Source organism: Berghia stephanieae, chromosome 14 (assembly GCF_034508935.2).
Source record: "Berghia stephanieae isolate SIO BIC M18660-M18661 chromosome 14, UCSD_Bste_1.3, whole genome shotgun sequence".
Lineage (NCBI taxonomy): Eukaryota > Metazoa > Mollusca > Gastropoda > Nudibranchia > Aeolidiidae > Berghia > Berghia stephanieae.
Window position 1 is genome coordinate 32728251 of NC_088373.1, and position 12500 is coordinate 32740750.

At 36.3% G+C, this 12500-nt stretch overlaps 1 protein-coding gene across 1 annotated transcript in view; it reads right to left on the reverse strand.

Annotated features, from left to right (window-relative positions):
* Positions 1 to 509: 509 nt before the first annotated feature.
* Positions 510 to 12500, reverse strand: part of LOC144959387 (BTB/POZ domain-containing protein KCTD6-like) — a 38333-nt gene continuing 26342 nt past the window's right edge. The window contains exons 5-7 of the mRNA XM_078891960.1: positions 10232 to 10494; positions 1409 to 5605; positions 510 to 1314 (exon numbers count right to left, since the gene is read on the reverse strand). Of these exons, the coding sequence (XP_078748086.1) occupies positions 5601 to 5605; positions 10232 to 10494 (268 nt within the window). The 3' untranslated portion in view covers positions 510 to 1314; positions 1409 to 5600. The remainder of the gene's footprint in view (positions 1315 to 1408; positions 5606 to 10231; positions 10495 to 12500) is intronic.

Sequence of the window (12500 nt, forward strand, 5' to 3'; positions counted from 1 at the left end):
TTCAAAATTTTTAACCAAAAAATAATAAAAACATGTTCCCCTTGATGAGAGATTGCGTTTGTATATAAGTATTATATAATTATAACATGAAATACAATTGTGATCCACAAGGTATACATTGACATAACTATACTTTAGTTACGTCATGACTATACCTGATTTGATGTCAAGGTCATTCATTTGGACCAAAAATAATAATGTGTTATGGAATTTAGCAAAATTTGGACCAAAGAAATAAAAACAATTCAAAATTTAAGATTTTTTAGATTCAAAATTTTCAAAAAAAAATTAAAACATGATACCATTGATGAGAGATTGCGTTTGTATTTTAGTATTAATTATAACATGAAATACAATTGTGATACGCATGACATAACTATACTTTAGTTACGTCATGACTATACCTGATTTGATGTCAAGGTATTTCATTTGTACCAAAACATAAAAAAACGCAAAAAAAAATGCATAATTGAATTTGGCAAATCTTGGACCATGAATAATTTGTTAAATTTATTTTTTTTTAATTATGCCCTACCGCCACGACATCATAAGATACCGTCGCCTAGGCATTCCACGAAGGAATATAGATAATCCATCAAACAAGATGTCTGATGTCAACAGGAATCACCCATGTTGTCACAGTGAGATACCGTCGCCTAGGCATTCCACGAAGGAATATAGATAATCCATCTAACAAGATGTCTGATGTCAACAGGAATCACCCATGTTGTCACAGTGAGATACCGTCGCCTAGGCATTCCATGAAGGAATATAGATAATCCATCAAACAAGATGTCTGATGTCAACAGGAATCACCCATGTTGTCACAGTGAGATACCGTCGCCTAGGCATTCCACGAAGGAATATAGATAATCCATCAAACAAGATGTCTGATGTCAACAGGAATCACCCATGTTGTCACAGTGAGATACCGTCGCCTAGGCATTCCAGGAAGGAATATAGATAATCCATCAAACAAGATGTCTGATGTCAACAGGAATCACCCATGTTGTCACAGTGAGATACCGTCGCCTAGGCATTCCATGAAGGAATATAGATAATCCATCAAACAAGATGTCTGATGTCAACAGGAATCACCCATGTTGTCACAGTGAGATCCCGTAGCCTAGGCATTCCATGAAGGAATATAGATAATCCATCAAACAAGATGTCTGATGTCAACAGGAATCACCCATGTTGTCACAGTGAGATACCGTCGTCTAGGCATTCCACGAAGGAATATAGATAATCCATCAAACAAGATGTCTGATGTCAACAGGAATCACCCATGTTGTCACAGTGAGATACCGTCGCCTAGGCATTCCACGAAGGAATATAGATAATCCATCAAACAAGATGTCTGATGTCAACAGGAATCACCCATGTTGTCACAGAGAGATCCCGTCGCCTGGGCATTCCACGAAGGAATATAGATAATCCATCTAACAAGATGTCTGATGTCAACAGGAATCACCCATGTTGTCACAGTGAGATACCGTCGCCTAGGCATTCCATGAAGGAATATAGATAATCCATCAAACAAGATGTCTGATGTCAACAGGAATCACCCATGTTGTCACAGTGAGATACCGTCGCCTAGGCATTCCACGAAGGAATATAGATAATCCATCAAACAAGATGTCTGATGTCAACAGGAATCACCCATGTTGTCACAGTGAGATACCGTCGCCTAGGCATTCCAGGAAGGAATATAGATAATCCATCAAACAAGATGTCTGATGTCAACAGGAATCACCCATGTTGTCACAGTGAGATACCGTCGCCTAGGCATTCCATGAAGGAATATAGATAATCCATCAAACAAGATGTCTGATGTCAACAGGAATCACCCATGTTGTCACAGTGAGATACCGTCGCCTAGGCATTCCATGAAGGAATATAGATAATCCATCAAACAAGATGTCTGATGTCAACAGGAATCACCCATGTTGTCACAGTGAGATACCGTCGCCTAGGCATTCCACGAAGGAATATAGATAATCCATCTAACAAGATGTCTGATGTCAACAGGAATCACCCATGTTGTCACAGTGAGATACCGTCGCCTAGGCATTCCACGAAGGAATATAGATAATTCATCTAACAAGATGTCTGATGTCAACAGGAATCACCCATGTTGTCCAAAGTGAGCAAATTGGGGGTTCATAATATTTCCATGAAAGCTAAAAAAAAAAAAAATTAATAAATAAATTAAAAAAACAAAACAAATAAAAACAGAAAACAAATCAAATGTCAGTTTTATCTGTACAATGGGCAGGTTTGCAAGGACAAGAAATGCATGCGAGATGGAATGGGTGTTGGCCAACGTGTACGTTTTAGAAGGTCTGACAGCCGGATGCAATCATGGGTTTGATTTGACATTGTTGTAATGGACAATATAGACGGACACTTATTCATGTATGTAGGAGATATTGAATTCTCTTTATTATTATCAATTAATTGACATTGAATACTATTTATGTTATTGATAAATTGTATCTATGCATAAAAGTTACACAGAGCATATGTAACTCATTGTCTCAAAACGGTATTATGTCGGTACGAACCAGATGCTTAAAAACCGAATTAAATGTTAAAACTCCTCAAAAATATAAATTGTTGGCATTAGCACCCTAAAATATGGTATCCATTCTCCTAAATAAAACATACAAACTCAACACAAGTCTGATATTTCTGGCTATAAATTCAATTTTCAACATCTTAACCATCCCGACTTAATACCGTTTTGAGGCGAAGGGTCACATTTAAAGGTTTTTATAGAACCTGTAATCTCTTAACTCAGTCAATCCTAGAGATTTTTGCTACTTTTCAAAATTGGAAAAAAATTGTATTCAAAATCAGCATGTACATAGATAGATAGTTTTATTCAACTACCATCAACATGTAACAACTAAAAACATTAGCTTTGATACTACGCCTATAAATTGTCTCATAAAAATGTCATAAAAATAGGCATGGGGTAAAAGGAACCCTGGGTAAACTACGGATATAGTCGGTGTTAGGGTTGAGTGAGTTAACTACGGATATAGTCGGTGTTAGGGTTGAGTGAGTTAACTACGGATATAGTCGGTGTTAGGGTTGCGTGAGTTAACTACGGATATAGTCGGTGTTAGGGTTGAGTGAGTTAACTACGGATATAGTCGGTGTTAGGGTTGAGTGAGTTAAATGATAGAATACGATGCGAATAGTATGCGTTGGTATGAGAGTATTTCCATTACAAACGAGGCCACAACAATTCGGGCGATCAGACCTGCAAATGAGTACACGTTGGAGTGGAGAAAAAAAAGGTGAAAAAAACAAACCCCGAATGGAATAAAATTTTATCAATGAAGCTGTAAAAAGATAAACGTAAAAAAAGATAAAATTAATAAATAAAAAGTTAAAATCAAAACTAATCTATGTTTTAAAACCTTGAATATTTCCAGTCCTATTTATCATAGAAATAAAGTTATGGCATTTTACACCTGAGTACCGTAAAAGAATGTGAGTAAAGAGCCTTTTCCAAGGACTCAACTATGCGCTGAGAGGGCTAGGCTCAAACCCAGGACCTTCCAACCTGAAAGCGAGTGTCAGTCCACTAGACCACAGGCCCACGCTGATGTGAAATGCAATATTAATCTCAATACTGGGTCACAGCATTTTTTAAAAATTCAGTAAGGCACTAAAATACAAATTACCGCAATCGACTGGGGTATGAATGAGCACCTGATTGTAGGCAGTGACCAATGTTGTATTACAAAGGGGAAAAAAAAAGGAGCAACTTGTACCATATAAACTGAATTAAATAATAATGTGAAATTGAATGTTAGCTTCAATTTAATTACAAAAACAGATCAAATGAACGTTTCGGGTTTCCCCTTTATCAACAAAACAGGATGAATGAAACACCACAGATGAATGAGACGAAGCTTAAATTCAATTTCACATTATTATTTATTTCTTCGAGCTTCAGCTTCGAGCAGCAACATTTACATTCATCTGTGGTGTTTCAGTCATTCTGTTTTGTTGATAAAGGGGAAAACCCGAAACGGACATTTGATCTAGGGTTTTTTGTAATTAAATTGAAGCTTGCAATCAATTTCACATATTATTTATAGTTGGTAAGGAGAGGGTTAACGGATGTCTCAATATGAAAAGTTGAAAGGAATGGAATGTAAGACAACGTTCAGGTTGTGTAACAAACGAAGTGGCAATTCGGACTCGAGTCTGAATAGTGTCCCGTGGCTATTACTATTAGGACTCAAACTGGAATTCAGCATGCTAGAATCCATATTGTATTGTAAATTATTTGGCAATGAAGATGTGTTATTCTATTTATAGATTCCTCTTAGTTATTTATACTCCACACAAAAAAAGCCCTGTAATTTTCAAGATAACATTGGAATCACTAAAACATTACAATTGAAGTAGTTAGTATTGGAGGGTAGAACTCTTTAAATTAAGATCACAATAACATCACAATGAAATCTTCAATACTGGAGAGTAGAACTCTTCTGGTCAAGATCACCATAACATTACAATGAAATCTTCAATATTGGAGAGCAGAACTCTTCTGGTCAAGATCACCATAACATTACAATGAAATCTTCAATATTGGAGAGTAGAACTCCTCAGGTCAAGATCACATAACATTACAATGAAATCTTCAATATTGGAGAGTAGAACTCTTCTGGTCAAGATCACCATAACATTACAATGAAATCTTCAATATTGGAGAGTAGAACTCTTCTGGTCAAGATCACCATAACATTACAATGAAATCTTCAATATTGGAGAGCAGAACTCTTCTGGTCAAGATCACCATAACATTACAATGAAATCTTCAACATTGGAGAGTAGAACTCTTCTGGTCAAGATCACCATAACATTACAATGAAATCTTCAATATTGGAGAGTAGAACTCTTCTGGTCAAGATCACCATAACATTACAATGAAATCTTCAATATTGGAGAGCAGAACTCTTGGTCAAGATCACCATAACATTACAATGAAATCTTCAACATTGGAGAGTCAAGATCACCATAACATTACAATGAAATCTTCAATATTGGAGAGCAGAACTCTTCAGGTCAAGATCACCATAACATTACAATGAAATCTTCAACATTGGAGAGTCAAGATCACCATAACATTACAATGAAATCTTCAGTATTGGAGAGTAGAACTCTTCTGGTCAAGTCCCCATAACATTACAATGAAATCTTCAATATTGGAGAGTAGAACTCTTGGTCAAGATCACCATAACATTACAATGAAATCTTCAATATTGGAGAGTCAAGATCACCATAACATTACAATGAAATCTTCAATATTGGAGAGTCAAGATCACCATAACATTACAATGAAATCTTCAGCATTGGAGAGTAGAACTCTTTAAATTAAGAAGACTGAATAAACGTACAACAATAAATGTAACATAAAAACATTATCCGTCTCCGTGGAAGCTGCACAGAATCAGCGAAACGAAGCGAAACGTTCTCACTCCAGTCTTACGAAATCTCCTGTTGTTGCCGTCTGAGGGGATTCCCCGGGTACACAATATTATTGTGTCTTTCAATGATGTCAACATTCGTGGATTTCAAACTAAAAAGGAAAAAAACAAAATGATAAGAAAAATCAAAGGGAAGGAATAAAAAAATATATATATAAAAAACCCAGGAGGGGAGGGGGTGGGGGTGAGGGGGAAGTAGGAAATAAAAATGAAAAATTAATGTGCCCCCACCGTGTTTCAAAACGATATCATGCCTGGATATATCAACGTTTGCTTTGCTTACTTGCAGGTCTGATAATCCAGCTTGGAATGGCCTCGTTTTCTGTTGTAATGGAAATACTACAAGCCCCAAATTGCGTTCGATTATCAGACCTGCAACTATGATCGAGATGAATTGGAGCATAAAAAGGGAAAGTATAAAATTAGTAGTCCTTCACATCCATTTGGCTCATGGAGTCAGAGTTTATCCCGGTTTCTATAGCGTGAAACGGACGATAGCTATTGCCTTCTACCCTTTGAATAGGACACTAGTCTATCGCCAAGTAATTTCAGCCAGATCTAACAGACCCAGCTACCCAATGACTGTGGATGGACAGGGGGTTGGAGGATACCCAATCACTGTGGATGGACAGGGGGTTGGAGGATACCCAATCACTGTGGATGGACAGGGGGTTGGAGGATACCCAATCACTGTGGATGGACAGGGGGTTGGAGGATACCCAATCACTGTGGATGGACAGGGGGTTGGAGGATACCCAATCACTGTGGATGGACAGGGGGTTGGAGGATACCCAATCACTGTGGATGGACAGGGGGTTGGAGGATACCCAATCACTGTGGATGGACAGGGGTTTGGAGGATACCCAATCACTGTGGATGGACAGGGGGTTGGAGGATACCCAATCACTGTGGATGGACAGGGGGTTGGAGGATACCCAATCACTGTGGATGGACAGGGGGTTGGAGGGTTTCATTTTTAAATAATCTCGACTGCACCTGGGATCGAACTTAATCCCTTTAGGGGAAAAAGACTGCTCTACCAACTGAGCTATCGGGACCCCCGAATAATAGAATTAAAATGATTAAAATTTTACATTTTACAATGTTAGAAATTGTATATTTTTTTCTCCACGATAAAGACTAGAAATTAAGTCCAACTGGCCTAACGTTTGTGGCTATGAATTCAATTTTCATTACTATGAGCATCCTGACACAATACCGCTTGGAGATGGTGGGTCACAAGTAAATATCAAGTAAATGAATGGAACAAACGTGCGGTGATTTAGTCAAACAAAGCCATTTTCGTATACCTACAGGATTGCCCCTTTCGCAATAGGCTTCAACAGTCGTGACGTCACTTCCCTCGTAATGACGCATAGTGACTTAGTAACTGGTTCTAAACCATCGGAACAATGGCGGACGCCCTTATGAAATACTTATACGACGAGCATAAAAGTGTATCCAGAGAGTAAAAACATTATAAATCTGATCATGTTTTGACTTTTATACATTCTGATCACATGACATGTGAAAAAGTTCTAGCCAGCATGAAGAATAAAAAGTACCGGTTTTCTTTGTTTAGAACCAAGCTGCTGGCTGCTGGGCGGAAGTGGCATCAGACTATTGAATCCTATTGCAATTTCAGGGCTTTATTTTAAAATTCCTTGCCTGGACTTTTATAATTTGTGAGGCTGGCTGAGAAAACCCGGGAAGATGCGGCAAGCTTCGATTTGAGATAGCCAAAATCCAGTGTTTCCCATAGCAACAAATTTTATTCAGAAACTTGGGTTCTAATAGACATAGAAAGAAATATTAAAGTGGTAAATGATCAGAAAGATGTGGTGTACACCACTGTATACATATAACTCAATTTATGAAATTTGCGCATCTTTCCGGGTTTTCTCAGCCAGCCTCACATTTATTATGCGGACAAAGCTAATGTTTTTGTTTTGTTTTGTTTTGTTTTTTATTTTGGGCTGTTGTACTTTTCTTTTCTTTCTTTTTTTTCCTCCTTTCTTTTTATTTGTTTGTTTTGTATTCATTTTGTTTTCATTTATGAATCATATAATTATATCTACAATATTATCAATTCCGTTTCATGTCTGAAACAATACGAAAAAATAAAATAAAAGAAAGTGATTTCCTCTCTCTTGTATATTTCCTAAATGTAAAATTGTTATGCGATACAATTTCAGTATCACATTTCATACGAGGCATACAGCAGGCTATCTATATTATAATTCTGTTTATTGCTAGCGAATACTATTATTATTATTATTATTATTATTACTACTATTATTACTATTATTATTATTATTATTATTATTATTATTATTATTATTATTATTATTATTATTATTATTATTATTATTATTATTATTATTATCAGTATTATTATTATCATTAATCTCACATTTATTAATATTGTCATGATTATCCTTATCATTTTAGGTCATCAACGCACTCAGACTCAAATGTTGTTTACAATTATTGTCCGGGACAACAGTCACCGAAAACCAGCTGTAAACTTTAGTTTCTATAGGGAATGAGATTAGTCGAAGAGTAGCGTCCCTTGATTGGACGTCACCTTACAGAGAGAACGTCAATTTGGTTTTGAAGTGTCTCAAGCCGCTTTCACCGGAAGCGAGGACGAGAGACGCATGCGCACAACCAACATGACGTTCTCTCTCACAGACTATGGGTGACGTCCAATCAAGGGACGCTACTCTTCCGCTAATCCCATTCCCTATACAAGTTTACTTTGGGCCCCAAGGTATGCATGAAAATGGGAATGCCAATGTCTTCAAACAAAACAAAAAAAGGTGGATTGGATTAAAATTAGATGAGGCAAAATCTGGAAGGTGGAAAAAGAAAAAAGAAAAAAAAAAGAAAATAAAGCACACAAAAAACGCTGAGATAACTTGTATAAAACAAACAAAAAAAAAACAATAATTAAAAAGGAAAGAAAATTAAAAAAAGAACTAACTTAGAAGAATATTTATATTATAAATCATTGATAAAATGATGGACACAGATAAGCAAAAGAAAGGGTGGGGGTGACACATATTATCTATCGTGCAATAAAGTGGGAAATAAAAATGTGACCAAAACAAAAAATCACATACAAAAATGAAGTGAAAGAAAACGTTGTTGTTTATTTTGTTGGGTTTTTTTTCAGGTTTCAAGGTTTCTGTTTTTCTTCTTCTGTTTTATTCTTTTTTTTTGTTGTTGTTTTTTGGGGTTTTATTTCTTTTTTTTTTTTGTATTTTTTTTGTTTTTTTTTTTTGTTTTTTTGGGGGGGGGAGTTGTGGGGTTTATTTTTGGGGGTTTTTTTTGGGGTTTTTTTTTGGTTTTTTTTTTGGGGGGGGGGGGAGTTGTTATTTGGGTTTTTGTTGTTTTGTCTCTCTTTTCTTTTTTTCTTTTTGGTTCTTTTTTTCTTTAAAAAAAACAAAGAATTTTTGTTGCTTGATGTGGCTGTATCGACATGGGTTGCTGTGCATCAATTTCATTTCACTGTCAACTACTTCAGGCATCAAAATATTTTCGTCTACTCCCAATTCTAGGATAAATTAATGGGCTGATTTCTTTCCTTGAAAAGACCTGATGTTAAAAAACAAAAACTAACACTCTCCCCCTTCTCTCTCTCTCTCTCTCTCTCTCTCTCTCTCTCTCTCTCTCTCTCTCTCTCTCTCTCTCTCTCTCTCTCTCTCTCTCTCTCTCTCTCCTAATATGCCTACCTTTCTATCTATATACGGAGAAGAAGGGAGAGAGAGAGAGAGAGAGCGAGAGATAGAGAAAGAGAGAGGGAGAGAGAGACCCTACAACACATCACAACTTACTTAATTAGTTATTGACAACGTGCGATTATTTGTAGATCAGATAACCCAAGTCCTTATGGGCTCATTGTTGTAATGGACATTTTATAAAATAACGCAAAAAAATCCATTACAACAGTGTTAAACTAGGCCCATAAGAGGGTTCGGATGTCAGACCTGCATATATTTTGTACATGTCGGTTATAGATATAATATAATATAATATAACATAATATAAATACAGTATTCAGTCGTTTATAATATAATAATTATTGACATTGTCACTTTTTAGTAGTGTTTTTTTCCCTTCACTTTAAAAAACATTGATTTTAAACAAACAAAATACGATATTTTCTTCTCCAGCCAAAGTAGCTTGTATTGATTCCATCGTGATGGTGGACATAATTATTATCTGATGTGTGTATAACAATAAAGACAATTGTACAAGATACGTTTTACATTGTAACAATGAACAATATTTTGCGTTAGTTTTAAGGTATTTCCATTACAACGATGGGTTATCAGACCTGCAGATAAGTACACGTTGATCATGTTATAATGTTTAAAAAAAATTATCATTGACAAGTTCTGTGTCATATTACGTCATTAACATGTATGTGTTTTATTACAATACCTTATGTTATCATCGAATTTATGTGGTTTTTGACATGCCGGTTCTATATTTGTGTATGACACATGATGTGTTGATGTAAAGCGCCAGTGAGCAATTCTAAATTGGAACTAGGCGATATATAAACTCATTATAGTATTATTATTATTATTATATTATAATATTAAATTGTTTTTAAGATTTTAGCCAATTTTATGTAAAAAGACGAGTTTTCTCAATGACGACAGCAAATTTCACAAAGACCAAAATAGAAAATGTTCAAAGTTAGTCACCAATCCAGCTATCTTCGAAGAAATCGTCGGCCAGTTCCTCCTGCAGAAGATGCAAGTTCTCGCCGACGCTCGCGCTGAGCTTCTTGGCCGCCCCGTTCCACCTTCGACCCCTGGCCTTCCGTTTCCGGGACTCGATGACGTTGTCCACCTGTGTCACCAGATCGTCCAGCCCGTAGAAATCGGCCTCTTCTCTCAACATGTCCAATTCTCGATAACCCATCGGTACGATTAGCTTGGATGTCCGCAGGAAGTTGAGGACGAACCTGCCGGGATTTAAAAGGAGCATCTATTTTTATTTGTTTTTAAATAGGATTGGGTGGGTCAAAACAGTCCCTTAGAACCCATTTAATTTGTGACCCAACGTCCCAAAACGGTATTAAGTCGGGATGAGCAACCCTCTCCTTACCACCTACAGCAAAATCGTCACACTTGTTACGACACAATATACATTTTTTTTCTTATTGAGATTTTATTTTGTACATCACAATGATCTTTGTTTAATTAATAAGAACATAAAGTTGTTTTGTAGAGAGTTTGTTTGAGTTTTTAAAAATCCATTTTTCTGATGGGTAAACCTTTCATTTTTGGGAAAAATACTGGAAATGATTGGTAAGGTGAGAGTTAAGTCGGGACGATTAAGATACTGAAAATTGAATTTGTAGCCAGAAATATCAGACTAGCGTTGAGTTTACATGCTTTATAGAGGAAAATGAATATCATATTTTACTGTGCTGAATCCCAATAATTCACAATGTTGACCAAATTAACTATAATTTGTTTTTGTTTTTTAGCACCTGGTTCATCCCGACATAATACCGTTTTGAGACGTTGGGTCACATTATATATATATATATATTAATACTTTATTGATCCTGAATGGAAATCATCATAATGTTACACATCATTCATCGTTATATTAGCACAGATTTATACACTGTCATGAACTAATTGGTGAAAATACGAAACTAATTTAAAACCAAACAAACATCAACATATTATAATGAAATATTATTAAAATATACAGCAGGAACGCGAAAAGCTATACATTTTGCAAAAGAGCACAGGTTTACTGGCAAATTTAAACATTATAAAACTATATTTTACAGATTGATATAGAAGAACCTTGCAACCATTTTATAAATTAACGGTAATTCTATAACCCAAAAACCAGTGTGAGAGGAGATAGGAAGAAGAAGATGGAGGTGGATTGGACCGTGGCCTTCGTAAAGTTATGGCCTGATACTGACCAAAAAATGACGTCAAAATGCCAGTCTTTTGCCACAAAAGAAAACAAATCGTGAGTTGTATTCAATAGTTCAACCAATGAAATAACTTGTTTCCATGAGCACTACTAACGACAACTCACTAGGCGGTGCAAAAAACAAATAATGACGTCAAACTGCCAGTCCTTTTGGATTTCAGTATCAGGCTATAACATAACGATGGCTACGGTTGGACACACCCTTAGAAAGAATGACTCCACATTAACAAAGAAAATATTGGACTGGAACCCTCAAGGCAGAAGATCAAGGGAAAGGCCACGAGGAACATGGAGAAGAATTAAAGAAGCTGATTTACAGAAAAGTGATAAGACATGGAACGAGATACAAAAATAGTTAGCACAGGATAGAGAAGGATGAAAACTGTTTGTCTGTGGCCTATACCCTGACCCAGGGTGAAAAAGGCAATGATGATGAAGATGATGATGATGATGAATTCTATCACCTGGTGCTTCAAACATTTATTTGGAATATATGCTCAGGCATAATGATCTGTCCTGCGATGATGGGAATGGCCATTGAGCACTTTTAAGTTTAATTTAATGGAGCTTTACATAGCGCAATATCCACTAAATGTGCTCAAAGCGCTTTACAAGGGGTCCCTGGTCAACAGCGACATTTAACATGTAGGACGGGACATGCCGCCTGTTAGGCGATAGTACAATTTTTCGGACAAAGACAACGCTGTTAACGGTCAGGTAATCATTTTACACCTGAATACGGTGAGAGAATGTGAGTAAAGAGCCTTTTACAAGGACTCAACATTGCGCCGAGCGCAAGGCTCGAACCCAGGACCTTCCGTTCCGAAAGCGATTGCCATACCACAGGACTGCATAGTCGCAATAAACATTAACACTAAGGAATAAAAAAAAAGAAGAAGAAGAAGAAGAAGAAGAAGAAGAAGAAGAAGAAGAAGAAGAAGAAGAAGAAGAAGAAGAAGAAGAAGAAGAAGAAGAAGAAGAAGAAGAAGAAGAAAGAAGAAGAAGAAG